The sequence below is a fragment of the Vicugna pacos genome, chromosome 6 (assembly GCF_048564905.1).
Source record: "Vicugna pacos chromosome 6, VicPac4, whole genome shotgun sequence".
NCBI classification, from domain to species: domain Eukaryota; kingdom Metazoa; phylum Chordata; class Mammalia; order Artiodactyla; family Camelidae; genus Vicugna; species Vicugna pacos.
Genome location: NC_132992.1, coordinates 84,495,646 through 84,515,171, shown reverse-complemented (window position 1 = coordinate 84,515,171; position 19,526 = coordinate 84,495,646). Strand labels below are relative to the sequence as shown.

Sequence of the window (19,526 nt, the reverse complement as noted above, 5' to 3'; positions counted from 1 at the left end):
ATTGCCAGACCTCTTCAAGGAAATTAGACTTCATTTCTCCTACTTTGGGAAAAAAAAATTTGACCTATGTTTAACTGATGAAGTGTGAGGTAATGCACCCTTAAAAAAAAGGAGTAGTTCCTTTAAAACCCTTAAAGGAAGGCAGTAATGTTCCGTTTTCAAGAATGCTGCCACAACTTAAACACCAAAACTTGATTTCCACAGAACCTATTCTTCAGTGGAAACTTGGGACTAGTATGACAAAAAATGACATCAGTAAATTATATCCACATGTGGTAGATCTCAAAGCGACAAAATGCCCCTGTGCCAACGATGTGGCATTGCTTGGCTTCATTGTGAATACAACGCTTGCCGGTAAGTTTGCAGCTTTATCCAAAGTTGGAGGTGGTGTTTTGTATTTTATAACGGTGATGTTTAACTGGCAGTATGGGTTTAAACATGTAGACTTGGAGTGAACATGTTTCCTAAAAACACCTAAGAATTTATTCTTCATCGCTTACCCTTGTCTGCTTGCTAGTGTGATAAACTTCTCTGTGACACTTTGCCATGTTGATAGTGACTTTAGTGGCTCTCCAAATTTTCTTGATACCCTGTCCTCCATTAATGTGTTAATTCCTTCCAGAGATTATTCATTGCATTTCTAATCCATCTACTATTCCTGCCATGTGTAAATAGGTAACGTTGTTCTAAGGTATCACAGCATTATTTTATTCACTAGGTATGTGTTTTTCCATAATGTTTAGTAGCATCCTTACACATTTCAATTACTAATCATTCTAAATTATAATTGTTTTTCTTAGGTCATTGATGACCTCCTAGTCCCCAAATCCAATGAATATTTTAAAAGAGAAATAAAATTAAAAGACAAGAAACAAAATTTTGTTATTCATAGATTATATGTGTATCTATATAAAAACCCAAAAGAATCAACAAATTATCAGAACAAATATGGGAGTGGCTACAGAACTGAAGGACAAAGTAATATATAAAAATCACTCCACCAAAGACTAATTGAAGATTATAATTTTAAAAATCCTATTGAGAAAGTAATAAACCCCATTAGTGACCTAGAGATAAAGAAACAAGCTAAAAAAAATTTACAAGGCTTCTTGTGTAGAAATTATTTAACTTTAATGAAGACTGTATAAAAAAGACCAAAAAAGCTGTTTTACGTTCATCAACAGGAACTTCCAGTGTTGTAAAGATGTTGATTTTCTCCAGATTTATCAGTCAGTCTGATACAATTCCAAGAAAAATTATAGCATTATTTTTTCGTGTGTGGAAATTGACAAGTCTATCCCAAAATTCATGTGGGAGACTGAAGCAACGTAAATAACAAACATAATTTTAAAGAATAATAAAAAAAAAAGATTGCTTTACCATGGCTTCTTATAAAGTAATAGATTCAAACAGTATACACTGAATCAAAAAATAAGATTTCAAACAGTATACATTGGCATAGGGATAGACAAAGAGCCTTGCCCCAAATTTCTTTGAGTTCCTAGTGGCCTGCAGTCTTTTACTTATCTCTAGCTTTGAGTGCCTGCTTTGCTGAATTAGTTTAGTTGGAAGTCGTGTCTCTTTTTTCTCTCTGTCAACCATGTGGAAACTCAACTCCTTTTCTAGCTTTGTTCCATGGAAGCCAGGCTAGGTCCCCCTCCTCCTCTCTATCCAAACCTGCCTTACTTTTGTGAGTCACAGAAAGGAGCCAGTCTCTGGATCCTGCCACAGACCTGAGAGTCACAGGAGAGAAGGGGCAGTCTCAACTCCTTGGGGTCTCCGTCACCTGACCACCTAAACATCTCAAGAAAAGAAAACAGTTTGGAAACCTGCTTTTAGATAAAACCAGCTTTTCCCCCAGCTGGCCACTGCTGTACTGAAGCAGAAAAGAAGTTCCCACCGTATCAAGCTTCCACTGCCTAAACTAGCAGTTTCTTTGCGAAGCCCTAGTTCATCCACCCCCCCCCCCGGGCTTCATACCACATGGAATTAATGATGGGAACAGGTATCCAGGAGCCCCACGTGTTCCAGTTTGGACTTATTACCCACCTTCCGCCTCTGTGACACTCCTGACATCCATCATGCCTCTCATCCCAGTTTTACCAGTCACCACCAGAAACCTGTGGTCACCCTATCCCACATACTGTTCTGGACTTCCTTTAATTTCACCCAGATCTCTGTCCCTCTCCATCCACCCAAATCCATTCATCGGGATTTGTGGTCTGTAGTTGGCAAACTCCTCCGTACTATGAGTCTTTTCTCTGAATTGTCCCTTAATTTTCTTACTAGAAAGAGTAATCAGGCCATTCCCAGTTAATATTCTTTGCCCAGCAGCCCTCTTGCATGTCACGTGTCTGAGTCTCAAGGAGTCATCCTATTCCTTAGGGCTACTTCTTAAAGGTTACTCCTGTCTTCTCCTTCAAGATGCCCAATTCTTTTGAACTCATATTTTACCTCCGTCTAACTCTTCTTGGTCACCAGCCTGTGATGATCTTCCCATCACTCACTCTCATTGACGAATTTAGCCTCTGGACCCCCACCTTCCTCTCCACCTTATTTTTGTCACTATTGTTGGTGATTTCACCATCTGTTTGAATGGCCCATGCTTTTAAGACCTCCTCTCCTCCAATGGTCCTTCCCTCATCTTCTGTGGTCATTTTCTTGACCTTGTTGTCTCCAAAATCTCCACTACAGGCATCTCACACTCTGCCCACCACCTATTCTTTCAGCCTACCCTAGTGCTCACACTCTGACATTTCTCAGATTTCAGGGACACTTCAATATGTTGTCACTATCACTTTTTTCACTATTCAACATCCTTACTTTTCTCTCTTTTCACCATAATCTGCATAGCCCCTCTTTATAAATACTCCTGTAACTTCCTTGCGCTTCTCTTTCCTCCCTGCCTACACAATCCCAACTCTAGTTCTGCTGGAATAGCAGAAATTACTAGAAAAAAACTGCACGCCAGTCTTAAACATTTCACCAAGTGGTTGCACTATAAAATTCATGATCACAAATCTCCAAAGGGTACTCAGCACCACCCAGAAATCATCTCTTCCCTGGGATGTTTACTTTCCCATTCAGCAGGATGACCTTGTCACACCTCTTTCCGCTCCTCAGATGGTCTGCATCACCTCCTTGCCCTTTCCTCTCTCACTGTGCCCTTTAGTACTTGGTGTAGAAGATCAAGACTGATCACAAATCACTTCATATTTTGGGGGTGGCATATTTTGATCCCCTTTAATACAAAACAAAATCCTTAATAATTAACTGGTTGGCTAAACTCTGGTGGTGTAATCCAAAGTTACATTGTCTTTCCAATGCTTGGGGAAGTGAGATTTGAACTGGGGGAGGAGGGGCTGAGGCAGGGGCGGAGAGTGGGCTGGAAGGAGGAGCAGGTGCAGGCTCTGCCCCTAGAAGACTTAGCACCACAGGAGTGAGTTACTCACTTTGCAGAGTTGTCTTACCTTAATTTCCCTCTTCTCTCATAGTTGGTGTTTACATAGGCCTCAGCTTTTCTGGATTTTGGAATTATGACAGTATCATGTGGTATAACCTGACTGATATGATCTATTCCCAAGTTGCAGAAGGTAATTCCTCTCACAGTGCCTTCATCTTCAGCATTTCCTTTCCAACAACACATGATGAATATTCATAGAATGTCTTTGCTTTGCTGAGCACACCCCTTCTTTATTTTTAACCCACAGTATGATTTCTTCCTTTAGAACACACAGAGATTTCACTGGTGGATATGGTTTTAACAAATCATTTTTTAGTTATCCTCACCTCTCTGGGTCTTTTTATAAGTGAAGATCTTCGTTATCCATCATCTTCTGTCTTAACGGTAGGTGAATTGCTCTGTAACTAATAGTGAACCTTTATACCTGCTGTGACATAAAATAGAAATTTTAGATTCTTGAGTTATGTGTGGTATATCTTAGAATGGGAATGCTTCTTGCTTTTAAAAAATGTAAACGCATAATATAGTAACTTTGTCCTTTGCCTTATGGTGTTGAGTATGTCATTTGGAAATGGTGCTAGTTTTATTGCTATACGAATTTATGGGAAGTTTCAAATACATACACGTGGAAAATATGCTATCTATATATTATAATTACATATGTTCCCCAAACATTTTAAGGTAACTTATAAAGCTAAATATGGTATTACAGAGTAACAAATTAAAAGTAAGTTTTGGGATTGAGAAAAAGGGAATGAAATTCTTAAACATGTGAATAAATACCTCTCAAAATTACCTCTACAGAAATAAGAGCAGTAATAAAGACAGGAAGAGTGGGAGGGAGGATTAGGGAACTGCAGAAGGGGCAGTTGTACTGGCTGAGAAGCAGGTATTTCTTCAGGTATATGAATATTCATAGCCTTCCTTCTTCCTCATCATCTCTTAAGTATCACGTGTTGCTCAGACAGCTAACAGATCTGGCCTTTTATGTGCTTATCATGTAATTGCTAAAGTGGAGAACTGAGACAGTAGAAACAGTGACATAAGGTCAAAGCACAGAGAATTTGTGGTGTACATCCTGAGGGCCTGGCTGAGGGGCTGCACTGGGCTGGACAGAAGACCAAGTGGCCGTGGAGAAAACACTGGGACGAGTGTCTGTCTCCCTAAACCCCGGTTGATGGCAGCCTTAGTATCTTCCTACACACTTCTCAATGCCTCTACTTAAATCATTAAAAAATGAGGTTTTTTAAAATCTCAAATCCTATCTGGAATTAAGTTAAAATGTAAATACTTTAATTAAATGACAAAACAAGGCAAAGACTGAAGGGGAAATCTCCAAGATATTGTATAAACTACTTAAGAGGCTGATTTTAGTGTTTTGTACTCCTAACTGCTGGGATATTAAAAAAAAATCATTTCCTTTAGTCTAATTTAAATTGCTATGTTTTATTAGGCCTTCTGATTTGCAAACAAAAATTAAAATTCCTTTTTTTTTTCTTTCTTCTAGTTTTCAAGGAAAGGCTTTTATGGTTTTGAAAGGGTAAGACACTTTCAACTTGCAGGGATTGGTTAGAAGACATGTGTTTCCTTGATGACGTAAGAGATGAGGCACAAGACAAGAATTCATAATATAGATTATTCCTAATACTATAGTATTATTTACAGTTTGAACTGAAAAATGTGCTTCCATTAACCATTAAGCAATGATCTCCCCTTCTGTCTCAAAGGAGGAAATGCCCCTCTTTTTTTCAGAGGCGGCCCCCTCCCCGTCTTTATATGTCCACAGGACTGCTGTGGTTGTTCAGTGTATTCTGCACAAAGGTGCCCCATTGAAAAGACAGTGGGAGATCTGTGCCTACCTGGTCTACATAGATCACTGCTTATCTCCCCTCTCTGTTACAAGGTCAAGTTGTATGATTCAATCAAGGCATTCCCATCAACAGATAAATATGCTTTTGTTTGGAAAGCACAATAAAATTATGAGTATTTTTAGCCTTTTGCCATGTCCTCTTCCCTCTCTGTGCTCATACAGGCCTGGGGGCACACACACCCAGGTGCACGCACACGCTCGCTCTCTCACACTGAAAGGGGCACTTCTTTCTCAGGAAGCAAAAGGAATTGACTTCCCGCTGTACTGTTTGGAAGAAACATAAAGCAGAGAACTGAGAGAACTGAGAAGGTGGGGTAGCCAAAACTGATTTACATTAGAAAGAACAAGGGGAAAAACTGTCAAGATAGAATTTCAAACCTAGCTAAACCATATCACTCAAGAATGAGGAAGTTTCACAGGTAAGACATCAGGAGAGCTTACCACCCAGAGACTCCTGCGAAGGAGGGGGATGCCAGAAGCGGTGAAAGAACTAGAAATGTAAGCTCTGAGCTCTAAGCGAGGCAGGAGCCTTGCCTGTGCCTTTCACCAGACCTGAGCCCACCTGCCCTTTTTTTGTAGCTGCAAGTTCTCCATTGTGTGGACTTACCAGAGTTTACCTAAGCTGTCTCCTATTGATGGGTACTTGGGTACTTTTCTGATCTTTTGCTTTTGTATTACAAACAATGCTGCCATTAATAATTTGTACCTAGCCAGTTTGTATGTTTCCAGGTATAGCAGTACAACACATTCCTAGAACTTGGATTAGCACATCAAGGAGTAAATGCTTATTCAATATTAGAAGACAATCACAAATGCCCTTCATAGAGATTTTAAGCATTTACAAGGATATTGTAATAAATCCTCTTGAGCTAAAATATCTCAGCAAAACTCAGAGGTTTTTGGTAGTGAGGAGGGACGGGGGAAATACAAGTGTTGCAAAAATAGTGAGGTCATGTGGCAGGGGAGGAAAGGGCAAAAGTGAACTTATTCTTTAAAGTATGGGGATTAACCTTTGGAAAAGACCTCTTTTATAATGACTGAAGGAAGAACAGTAAGAATGGGATGTGTGTGGCTGTCCAGCCAGGAACTTGAAGGAGTTAATACTTGATGATTTTTTCATTCACTTATTCACCCATTCAACAGATGTCTGTTGAGCCAGGCTTGTTTAGACAGAGGATTGCATAGTGAACAAGACAGATGAAGTCTCGACTCTCATGTAGCTTCCCTCCCGTCCTACTAAGGGAGACAGACCCTCAACAAGTACACAAACTTGCAGAATATGATTGGAGACAGTAATAGGGCTTATTGAATTTAAAGCAGGAAAGAGAAATAGAGACTGAATGGAAGATAATATTGTATTTTAAACAGGGTGATTATAGCAGGCCTCTCCAAGGAGGTCAAATTTAAGCATTTAACTCAAATGACTTAAAGAAATGATAGCAACAAAATATATCCAGACAGAGGTACAAAGGCTGTAAATTGAGACACAGAATCCTGTGTGGTCGAAGCCTCCCTCACCTGCTCCAGCTTCATCATGCCTGCCCTCACCCCAGGCCACCCTCTCCTGCCACGGAAAACACTTGACCCCCACCAGCCCCCCTCAGATGGGCCATGGCTTCTCACACCTCAAATCCTGTGCACGAGATGCTTCATCCTCTCAGGGTGCACTCTCTCCTCCCCCCTTTCATTTCACTTAGAGAATTCCTACTTCTCCTTCAGGAAGCCCTCTGAGACTGCCAAGGTGCCTTTTCCTGTGCAACCTCAGAGCTCTCCACATGAATTCCTGTCACTTGCTACCCTATTTTGTCTGCTGAGTTCTCTGACTAGCCTCACCAGGCTTCAGGTTTCCTATCAAGGACTATCTCATTTAGTATTGGATGCTAATACTGCAAGACACTGCCTTGCAGATAGGCTGTCTCAATAAGTATTTGCTGACTCCATGAGTGAATAAATGAAAGTCAAGAGTCTAATCTTTCATGAGTTTAGTAGCCATGTAGCATGGAAGTTAGAACAGTCATAGACCTTTCTGGACCTCAATTTCTTCATTTTAAAATGGGCCTAACAATATCTACCTCTCAGAGGTGAAGTCATTAAACAACGCGATGTAAGAAAAACCTCAGCCTGGTTCATGAATCAAAGTAGAAACTTAAAAAAAAAAAATCTGGATTCTCTCCCCAAACAGATAGTTAGAACCTTTTGAAGGTAGATGACAGAAACTAAACTAAACCTGATTTTAGCAAAGGAGGAGAAGTTGTTGGCTTATGTGAACAGGGAATTCAAGGAGTAAATGAATCCTGCTTCCAGACATGACTGGATTTAGCACCTGACAGATGGCCGTCGGACTCTGTCTTCTCAAGGATCGGGTCTGCTTGCCTCTCCCTGAGCTTCATTCTCAGTGGGTTTCTTCCAGTTGTCAGTGAGAACAGCCGCAGGTTTGTGTGCAGTTCGTTTAGCAATTCCCACAGGAATAACGTATTGCTTTCCCAGTGGTTCCAGCATGTCTCAGGGCTGACTCATTAGGCTGACTTGGATCACGTGTTCATTCCTGACCCATCTTCGTGACTCTGAGTCAGGCCTGGGGCATGAGCTCATCCTTGGAATGAAGTCAGCCTGATGAGGTTAAATTATCCCCAAGGATATTCACTGGACTATTACCAGTTTTCTTTCCAGGTAGGGAAAAAGAGCAAGAAGGAATCTAAAGAGGGGGAAAAAAAAAGGAATAAGACAGGGCCCAATAAAGAGTCTATATTAATTGCCCAGATATTATGATAATTATGATATCCTGAAAACAGGCAGATTTATATAAAAACTCAGAAGGCTTATTTGATATAATACCTTAGGCTGAAATTCAAGTACATTATTGTCCATCCCATTTTAAAAGTCTTTTTTGTTTATCTAGCAGTTTTACTGAGATATAATTCAGATAGCATAAAATTCACCCACTTAAAGTGTACAATTCAAGGGCCTTTACTATATTCACAGAGTTCTGCAACCATCACCACTGTCTATTCTAGAACATTTAAAAGGTTTTTAAATTCACAGATTATGCAGATTTTATCACTGCTTTTTAAAAATGTAAGAAGGTCTGTCTTTGGTCTCAATAATAATTTGAGAGTCAGAATCATCCTATAACAAAACCATTTCAAACTCTCACATATAATTCTTATCCAATATGTATAGTCTAACTTTTTTGGAAGCTTCTCTCTTATGACCAATTTTTGAAAACCTGTATTTTTGTGGCTTTATCTTACTGCTTCCTGCTGCTGTCAGGCTTCTGGGAAGACACCATAAATCCAGCTGCAGCTGAAGAAGAATAAAAGATTATTATGTGGCTCATATTAACTGTCATGAAAGACCAACAGCTCCTGGTGGCCTTGGAAAAACAGTTCAGAGATAGCAGCATCTTCCATTAACATCATCTGCACTTCCATTCTCTTTTTATTCCTTATTTGTGTGTTGTTCAAAAAGCATATTCTTGTTTCTTGTCCTCATTCTATGATCTTTTATTTTGTTGGCATGGAGTTTTTCTCTCTTTATTTGCCTCAGATTTCTGAACTGTGGAACTTCTAGAAGTTAAGTCTACTTACTGCTTAAATTATATTTTTGTTTATTTATGTAGGTTGACTACATTAAAGGAAAACTGTGGTATAATGAAAGGTGTTTTGCTAACAGAGAACACTTTGAAGGTAAATTTTAGTTACAAAACTATTAATAAGCTTTTTTCAATATAGGTAGCATATATAGATTTGATTAAATGAAATAAAAGGAAAATAGAATAAACAGTAAAGATAGATTTGTATAAGTTAATGGCCTAAAACTGAGAGAACAGTCAATTTAATCTGAGACAATACACATGCCCTGTTATAAGCACAAGAAAATTGTAGTTGAATATACTTAACTAATGGTACATTTCAAAATATAGATGTTGCTTATAATCTCTGCACCTTTATATTTTATAGTTGATTATGTTACTATCACCTTTGAGAGAAACAGGACCCTAAGTGAGGTATGCTGTTAAATGTTTTAATAGACAAAAAATTTTATTATACATGATTTACATCATTTTTAGATTGTCATTAATCTAAAAAATGGCAGTTCTGCAGACTGAAAAGCTTAGCAATCACTCTCTGCTGCCAGTGGTACTTCTATTTGGATTTAATGGTAATTACCAAATTATGTTAAATTTAGACCCACTACAGTGGTTCTAGAAAAACAATTCATGCCAAAAAGGGATGCTTTGCAGTGTTTTCTCAAGTCACATCCCCCAGAAGAGAAGCACAGACATTAAAGATACATCACGATTATTTGTGGTCACGACAACACAGTGGTTCATTAGTTTATTTGAACCTACGAGAACTAATTAGGACTCTGACAGTTCAGGAATGGCATTTACTTTTCCTTTCTCTTTTTGTAGGCAAGCTCTTGTTTTTATAGTAAAGAACCATTTCTTGAATGGTTGTCTTGCTTACCTCCCATTTCCAAAGGAACAAAAACTATTCCTTCAACGTTGATAACATTTCTTGTTGACCAAGAGCAAAGTTCTGGAGTCTACCTCTGCCATAACCAGGTAAGCCTCATAGCCTAGAGATGATTGCTCTTGACACCACAATCATGAAAATTTACCTTAGCAAAACTTATTTCCAAATTCTTGTTACCTTTGGTGGTAGATGTTGATAAAATTGATTACAGCAAAATTATTAATGGTTAATAATATAGTTTGACACTTTAGAGATTTCTTGCCTCTGATTATCATTCAATTTGATGAAAATGGAAAATATGCTGTTTGCATAGTGATTCTTTTTTGCTTATTCTCCAGGATATAAATTTAAGTCTCCATAAAATGGTTAGTTTAAATGAACAAAAAGTAGAACTAGCCCTATTCTCATGACTTGGGGGGAGAAAAAAATAATTTTCCTCTCCCATCTTATGTTCAGTTATTAGGGCCCTACAAATTAAACTGACAAAAGACAGATTAACAGAAGGAAAGAAAACAATTTATTTCTGCATGCAGTACACGTACATGCGGGGTGAAAGTCAGTAATGAGTAATTGAAAAAGGTGGTTAAAATTTGGAGGTTATATACTATCTTGGTAATTGAATAGGCACTTAAGGGAAAACAAATGAAAAGATAATGGGTTTACAGGAGAACAAATGGGATATAAGAAAGTTTGTGATTATGTTTGTTTATACAGGTATAAGTGGTCTTTCCATCTCCTTCAGGGGCATGAAACTCTCTTAGAGGAGGGATTTGGGGTAGGTTATGTTCATATTCTTCCTTCTAGGAGTAGTTCTGATGTGAAGAGGAATTAGTGGCAGCCTTATATTTGAGAAATTGGTGCTTTTAGTCAGATAAGGGAAGGATTTTTTTCTGCATTTGTTGAATCTCAGATACCTTCAGCTTAACATAATCTTTATACCAAAGCAGCATATCTTGGGGTGCATATATTCTGATCCACTTCAAAATCATGATCCAACATAACTGGAGTGTGACCCAGACATCCACACTTCTTAAAAAGTAGTTTGACAGGATAGTTATGAGCATGGGCATTGGAGTCTGTCTGTTCAGTAATGATTCTATGATCAGTCTCCTTGTGACATTTATAATGGACAAATGACTTAATCTCCTCAACGTCACATTCAACATCTATAAAATGGACCTCTATTGTTGGAGGAGGCCGAGTAAAGAGATACAAATTGTTGCTAATCCTTCCAATTCTATATATGTTAATGGTTGTGTCCCTATCTTAATCAAAATCCAAGTAACAAGAAACTCTAAAAATTGTAACATAGACTAGTAATATTAATGGGAGTGTGAAGGAAAAGCCAGGCTGGGCCTACTGGTAAATCTAAGCTTAACAAGTGTCAGATTACTGATCTGAGTTCTGCTGGGCCTAACTCATAAATCTAAATTAATAAATGTCGGTTTGCTGATTCCCTGCCTCTGCTTTTGTGATAATGATGCTGCTAAAGCTGATGCATGCCTATTGGCCGAATACCCCAAGCTTGTAATTAACCCTATAAAACTTCATGCACATGTCTTGGAGGTGCTAAGAGCTTCAGAGCAGAAGCCCGTCTGAGCCCGCCGGCGTAATAAATCTGAGTACTCCAACCCTCCGAGTGGTGCTTGTCTCTTGGCTGGCCTGTCGTTTCTATAACAGGAGAACTCTTACGATTTGCTCATGCTTTGTTTATCTGTTTCTAGAAAGATACCACTGCCACAGTGAGGATCCTAAAAAACAACAAACCAAGATTAGTACCAAAATTTCCAGTTTTCTTGTTTCCTTCATCATTTTCTCCTGTTGGCATGGTATTCCACCCACGAAGTCATTTTCTGTATGCTTATGGTAATCAGGTATGTACAAATGAAACCTTGCAGTGCAGTATAGGTATAAATCATTCACTTACTCTATGCTGAGTGATTATACATCAAATAAAGAACAGAGTCATTCAGCTGATCTGGGAGGTGGAAAACCTGATGAGGAGAGAATGAGGGGAAAGGAAAGTGACAGTGAATACAAACAAATCTTTTGCTGAGTTTTGCAGAAAAGGGGAGCAGGTAAGTGCTGTAGTGTTTGAAAGGGAAAAGGAAGTCAAAAGAAGAAAATTTTTTAAGATAGGAGGAATTATGTGTAATTATGGGAATTATTCAGTAGAGAGGGGAAAATTGGGGATGCAGGGAAAAGAGAGAAGAAATTGATAGAGTGACATTTCTAAACAGATGAGGGAGATGAGATCTATGAAGCACTGAAGAGGCTGGCCTTAGGAGCACAGACAGTTGTTCTGTAGTAGCAAGAGGAAGGAAGGGTTTTCAAGTTCAAAAGCTGGTACGTGGGTAGATATGGAAGATGTGGGAATTTATTTTCTATTTTATCAACAAAAACCAAAGTTATTATTTAAGAGTGAGGATGAAGGAGGAATGTTGGGGTGTTGAAGAAAGAGAGAAGAGTAAAATAGTTACCTAGGAGGATGGGAGAATGAATTGATTAAAAGAATGTGGTATGATTGCTTGAGCTCTGTGCTCATGAATTCAACATGTGACTAGTGCAGCTTTATTAAATGTTCTTCATGTTCAGTTGTAGGGGTATAGATGTAGTGGAGAAGGAGGGGGGTTGTATTAACCACAATTGGAGTTCTATCAAGAAACTATTAAGAAATGAAAAATGTACATTGAGGAATGCAATTAGACAAAGAAAAAAAGAAATCAAGGCATGAATATTAAATAGTAGTAAACTGGGTACTTGCAGAAGATATGATTGTCTATATCAAAAATCTAAAAATTACATACAAATTGCTAAAACAAATGGAAACGCTAAACATGGTGGGAGGTAAAGTAAATTTCATTTCTGCACATGATCAACAGTAAATTTGAAAGCATAATTTTTAAGCCATTATTTTTACAGTAGCCAAAACAAAACAGAAACACACAAATAAAAACTATGAAGTACTTAAGAGTAAATCTAAGAAAAGATTTCCAAGACCTATATGTAGAAAATTATAAACCCTACTGAAGGACATTTAAAACTTTATAAAGAAATGGACATAAACATTCTTATGGATATGAAAACTTGACTTATCAGTTCTTCCTTAAATTAATCTGTAGACCTAATACAACTCTAATCAAAATACCAAGATTTATGTGGCGTTTAGTTGACTCTGAAGTCTATATGGTATATGTCAATTATACCTCAATTTTTTTAAGAAAAGAAAATATACATGGGAAAACAAAAGACCAAGAGTAACCAAGATAGTTCTAAAGAAGAATAAGGAAGAAGGAGTCGCATTACCAGACATTAACCCTTTTAAAAGATCTTTAGTAATTATGATAATACAGTTTGGGCTCAGGAACAGACAAATTGACCAATGGAATAAAATAGCCTACAAATAGACCCATGCATATCTAGAATGTTAACAGAGGCCAAAGTAACATCACAGGGGGAAATAAGAGACTGCTCAAAATGGGATCGGAAGTTTGGCTATACATATGGAAGATGTTGAACTACATCCCCATGGTGCAAGTTCAACTCGTGATGGATTAATTTAAATATCAAAACTTTCAGAGGAACAAATAGTGGATATCATCTGGAAGTCAGGGTAAGGAAAGCATTTTAAAACCAGACTGAAAAAGCAGGAATGATGAAGAAAAAGAGAACTTCACCTCCATTAAAAAGAAGAATCGTGGGTCAGCAAGACGGCAGACTAAGAAGCTTCAGTGCCTTGCTCTCCCACAGAGACACTGAGTTAGCAACAATATATAGATCAGAGTACCTTTGCAAGAACTTTAGAGACCAATTGAGGAGCTATGGCACACAGCCCAACATAAAACCAAAAAGGGATTCTAAAAAAGGGTAGGAAAATGTGCAGCATTTGTCCATCTGTCCTGCTGCATCCAACCCAGCATCCCTCCAACAGCAGGGATCCTCCCTTGGAATGGGAACAGAAGAATAGACATTGCATCCAATGTTCTGGCTTGTCTGGGGGCTGTTCAAGGGAACTTGCCTAACTCAGAACACTGACACAACAGGCAGCAGTGTTTGGAAACTGCTGAAAGAGGGGAATAATATTGACAAGATGGCAGACTAGGATGCTTCAGACCCTCACTTTCTCCCAAAGCCACCAAGATAACAATATATGGACCAAATACCTTTGCAAGAACTTTAGAGACAAGTTGAGAAGCTACAGCACCCAGACCAATCTGAAGTCAAAAGGGATTCCAGCAAAAGAGATAGAAAAGCCTACAACATTTTGCACATCCATCCATCCCTCCCCTCCTATTTGATTTAGTGCAGCACAATTGAAGGAAACTTCCCACACCAGGGATCCTCTCTCAGAACAGAAACAAAAGAGATAACAGTGCACCCCATATTCTGCCCAGACCAGGGGCTACCTGACAGAACAGAATCTGTCTTGCCTGACTCAGAACACTGATGGAACTGGTAGACTTGTTTGAAAACTACTGAAAACAGATATTGCTGCAGCACATTAGAACTGTGGTTCTGCAGGCAGATGCTAGGGGCGACAAGAGCTAATGGGCTTCTGAGAAGAGTCAGAGATAAGCTGTTCAGGGAATTTGAGACAACTGAAAGCACAGCACAAGCCAGAGAAGATGTTTTCTCAGAAAAGATTTCAGAGGTCCTAGAACCTTTAACTGGGCAGATCGGTAAAGGTCTGTGTGAAACCAGTCCATAAAAACTGGGAGGTGTGGTTGCTTTAGCAAATGCCGAAGTCTCAAAACAACAATCACAAGGAATACAAAGAAGTGGGGAAGCATGGTCCAATCAAAGGAACAAAATAAAACTCCAGAAAAATGACTCTAAGGAAATGCAGATCTATGAGATGCCTGACAAAGAATTTAAAACAACTTCCTAAAGATGCTCAATGAGCTAGACAAGAACACAGATAGACAACTAAAAGAAATCAGGAAACTAATGCATGGACAAAATGAGAATATCAGAGAAACTAATTTAAAAGCTCAAAGAGAAATTCTGGAACTGAAAAATACAATAAACTGGAAAATTCACTGGAGGAGTTTAACAACAAACTTGATCAAGCAGAAGAAAGAATCAGCAAATTGAAGTCATCAAGTCAGAGGAGCAAAAAAGAAAAACAAATGAAAAAAAGTGAAGAGAGCCTCAGGAACTTATGGGATGCTGTCAGACTTACATATGCATTATGGGAGTCTCAGAAGGTGAAGAGAGAGAGAAGCAGGCACAGAGCTCATATAAAGAAATAATGGTCAAATACTTCTCAAATCTGAAGGGAAAACATGGACATACACATTAAAGAAGCTCAAGGAATTCCAATCAGAGTAAGTCCAAAGAGACCAACACCAAGACACAGAAAATCAAAAGGTCAAAGGTCAAAGGCAGAAAGAGATCTTGTAAACAGCAAGAGAAAAGTGACTTTGTCACATACAAGGGAACTTTCATAAGATTATCAGTGAATTTCTCAGCAGAAGCCTTGCAAGTCAGAAGGGGATAGGATAATATATTCAAAGTGCTGAAAGGGAAGAATACCTGTCAGTTAAGAATATTGTAACTGGAAAATGTCATTCTAAGTGAATTAAACCAGAAGGAGCAAGAAAAATACCACATGATACCACTTATATATGGAAACTTAAAAAAAAAAAAAAACTTATTTACAAAACAGAAACAGACTCACAGACATAAAATACAAACTTATGGTTACCAGGGGGATAAGGGGGCAGGAAGGGATAAATTTGGAGTTGGAGATTTGCAGATACTAACTAATATATATAAAACAGATAAACAACAAGTTTATACTGTATAGCACAGGGAACCATATTCAATATTTTGTAGTAACCTATGGTGAAGAATAATGAGAATGAACGTATGTATGTTCCTATGTGACTGAAGTATTGTGCTGTGCACCAGAAATTGATGTAACATTGTAAACTGACTGTACTTCAACAAAAATATATTTAAAAAAATAGAAATCCATAAAAAATACTGTATTTGGTAAACTGTCTTTCAAAAATGATGGGGAAATTGACTTTTCCCAGATAAACTAAAGCTGAAAGAGTTCATTACAACTATGACTGTTCTGCTAAAAAAAAAAAAATGCTGAAGAGAATCCTGCAAGATGAAAGTAAAGGGTGCTAGACATCAACATGAAATCACACAAAAGTATAAAATTTTCCTTAATGTAAATACATGTGCAAACATAATCACTTGTATTAATGTGATTTTGGTGCATAAATTCACGTTTAATTCTTGTATAGAATTTACAAAAGAAAACATTTTTGAACAATAAATATGTTCATGAGTATATAATATTAAAATATGTAATATATGACATTAATAGCATAAAGGGGGATGGGGATGTATAGAAGATTCTGTATGCAATTAAAGTTAAATTGTTATCAGATTAAAAATAGAATAAGATTTTTTAATACAATTGTGATGGTAACCACACAGAAAAAAAAAGTATAGAATATATGCACAAGAAAATTAGAAGGAAATCAAAGCATGCCACTACAAAATATTTAACAAAGGAGAAAGCAAGACAATAAGAAAGGAAAGGAAAGACAAAAAGATACAAGACATACAAAACAGTAAACAAAATGGCAATAGTAAGTCCTTCCATACAGTAGTTACTTTACATGTAAATGGACTAAATTTCCCAATCAAAAGACATAAATTAGCTGAATGAATTTAAAAAAAAAAACAAGATGCAACTATATGCTGTCTACAAAAATCTCTCTTTAGATCTGAGGATGCACATAGCTGAAAGTGAAAAGATTTTAAAAATATTTCATGCAAATGGTATCTGAAAGAGAGCAAGGATGGCTATATAATACCATACAAAATTGACTTTAAGTCAAAAATTGACAAAGATATTATATAAGAATAAAAAATCAATTCACCAAGAAGACATAACTATTATAAATATTTATGCACCAAATATCAGGGCTCCTAAATATATGATGCAGAATTAGAAAGAATTGAAGGGAGAAATAGCAACATAATAGCAGGAGACCTCAATACTCCACTTTCAATGAATAGAACAAATGGACAGAAGAAGAGTAAGGAAATAGAGGACTTACACAACACTGCAGACCAATTGGACCTAACAGATATAATCAGAATACTGTACCCAGCAACTGCAGTATAAATTCTTCTCAAATACAACCAGAATAGACCATATGTAAGGCCACAAAACATGTCTCAACACATTTAGAAAGACTGAAATTATACAAAGTATATTTTCCAACCAAATGGAATGAAACTAGAAATCAATAGAAGGAAAGATGGAAAATCCACAAGTAAGTGGAATTAATCAACACATTTTTAAAACAACCAGTGAGTCAAAGAAGTAGTCATAAGGGAAATTAGAAAATACCTTGAGAAAATTAAATGAAAACAAAATATACCATAACTTATGGGATGTAGCAATAGTAGTACTATCAGGGAAGTTTATAGCTATAAACACATATGAAAAAGAAAAAACCTCAAATTAACAACCTAATTTTATAACTTAAGGAGCTAGACAAAGAAGAGCTACCAAACCAAAAGCTAGCAGATGGAAGGAAATAATAAAGACTAGAGAAGATATAAATGCAGCAGAGAATAGAAAAACAATAGGAAAAAAAAGCAATGAAATTAAGAGCTTGTTTATTAACAACCATTAGCTAGATTAACAAAGAAAAGAAAAAGAAGACTCAACTAAAATAAAAAATGAAAAGAGTGGACTTTACCATTGATGTCACAGAAATGAGGAGGAATTGAGAATATTATGAACAGTTGTATGCTAACAAACTGGATAACCTAGAAAAAATGAGTGAATTCCTAGAAACACACAACCTACCAATACTAAATCATAAAGAAATAGGACATTTGAACAGACCGATAACTAGTTAGGAGATTAAATCAGTAATCAAACCTCCCAACAAAGAAAAGCCCAGACCAGGTGCCTTCATTGGTGAATTGTTCCAAATATAAAGAAGAATTAACACCAATCCTCCTCAAACCCTTATCAAAATAATTGAAGAGGAAAGAATACTTCAAAGGTCATTCTATGAAGCCACCATTACCCTGATACCAAAGCTAGAGGAGGATAATATGGGAAACGAAAACTAGAGACCAATCCCTGAAGAACACTGATACAGAAATTCTCAAGAAAATACTAGCAAACTGAACTCAACAGCACATTAAAAGGATTAGCCATATGTGTAGATGGCTGAATCACTATGCTATACACCAGAAACTAACACAACATTGTAAATCAGCTATACTTCAATTTAAAAAAAAAAGATTATCCATACCATGACCAAGTGGGATTTGTTCCTAGAACATAGGAATGTTCAACATATGAAAGTCGATCAATATAATACACCACATTAAAGGAATGAAGGAGAAAAAAAATCCACAGCATCATCTCAATTGATATAAAATTGCGTTTCACAAAATTCAACATACTTTCATGATAAAAACACTTAACATAATTTAAATAGATGAAAACTACCTCAAAATAAAGAAAGCCACATAGGAGCAACCCACAGTGAACAACATATTCAATGGTGAAAGAAAGCTTTTCCTCTAAAATCAGAAACAATGAAGGAAACCCACTCTCACCACTTCTGTTCAGTATAGTACTGGAAGTTCTAACCAGAGCTATTAGACAAGAAAAATAAATGTAAAGTATCTGTATTGAAAATGATCTCTGTCCACAAACTCTAAAGATTCTCCAAAAACAAAAACAAAAAAAACTTTTAGAACTAATTAAGGAATTTAGCACAGAAGTCTCATTTCAGTATGGGTAGGCACTCTCCTTCCATATCCAAATGCACCCAACACTTCATCCTTTTATGAACAAGGAGGACTCAGCTGGGAGATAGCAGTATAACTTTGTTCTTTTATACATTCATGATGCATACTATATAGAACTGAAAACTGCCACATACGCTGTTGCACAAAATCTAGGAAGGAAATGGAAGGTTTACCAAGTAGGTAAACAGTCTGTACACTTGTGTGTATGTGTGTGTGTGTGTGTGTTTGTGTGTGTGTGTGTGTGTGTGTGTGTAATGGATGTAGGAGTATGGGAAAGACTGTGCTGCATGATTTTTCTTATTTAGGAAGATTAGGCTGATAGGTAATCGTTGACGATTACTTGGCAGCTCTTTAGTGAAGTATTATCTTTTTACTCCCTTAGGTATGGCTTTCAATTGATGGCGGCAACACCTTTGAGCTAATAGCCGACTTTCATGGTGATATCATTAAGAATACTTACCATAGTTTTTATACTTCAGATATTACTTTCATTTCCCAAAGTGGAAAGGTTTACTTGACAAAGGCAGGTGAGAAATTCACTTTTATTGGTATAAGCACTACATGTGAGCCAGGGATTAGAAGATAGATTTTTAAATCTACCATATTAATCAACTAATCCTAGGGTCTCAGACCTATTAGGAGTGAATGATTTTTAAAAAATTTTATTGGGATAAAACAAACAAAACAATATTTACCATCTTAAAGTGTAAGTGTACAAGTTCAGTGTTATTAAATACATGCAGATATTCTACAACCATCACCATCATCCACCTCCATAACTCTTTTCATCTTGAAATTCTATACCTTTTAAACAATAAACCCCCATTTCCCTCCTCCCCGCACCTCCGCACAACTCACCATTCTACTTTCTATTTCTATGTTTTTGGCTACTCTGGTTCCTCATATA

The 19,526-nt window shown here is 37.2% G+C and overlaps 1 protein-coding gene across 1 annotated transcript in view; it reads left to right on the top strand.

Annotated features, from left to right (window-relative positions):
- The window catches only part of CATSPERB (cation channel sperm associated auxiliary subunit beta), a 101,107-nt gene that overhangs the window by 36,333 nt on the left and 45,248 nt on the right, over positions 1-19,526 (top strand). Inside the window, exons 7-15 of the mRNA XM_072963623.1 lie at positions 205-354; positions 3,495-3,593; positions 3,729-3,847; positions 4,971-5,003; positions 8,953-9,019; positions 9,293-9,339; positions 9,748-9,900; positions 11,536-11,685; positions 19,002-19,146. Coding sequence (XP_072819724.1) covers positions 205-354; positions 3,495-3,593; positions 3,729-3,847; positions 4,971-5,003; positions 8,953-9,019; positions 9,293-9,339; positions 9,748-9,900; positions 11,536-11,685; positions 19,002-19,146 — 963 coding nt within the window. The remainder of the gene's footprint in view (positions 1-204; positions 355-3,494; positions 3,594-3,728; positions 3,848-4,970; positions 5,004-8,952; positions 9,020-9,292; positions 9,340-9,747; positions 9,901-11,535; positions 11,686-19,001; positions 19,147-19,526) is intronic.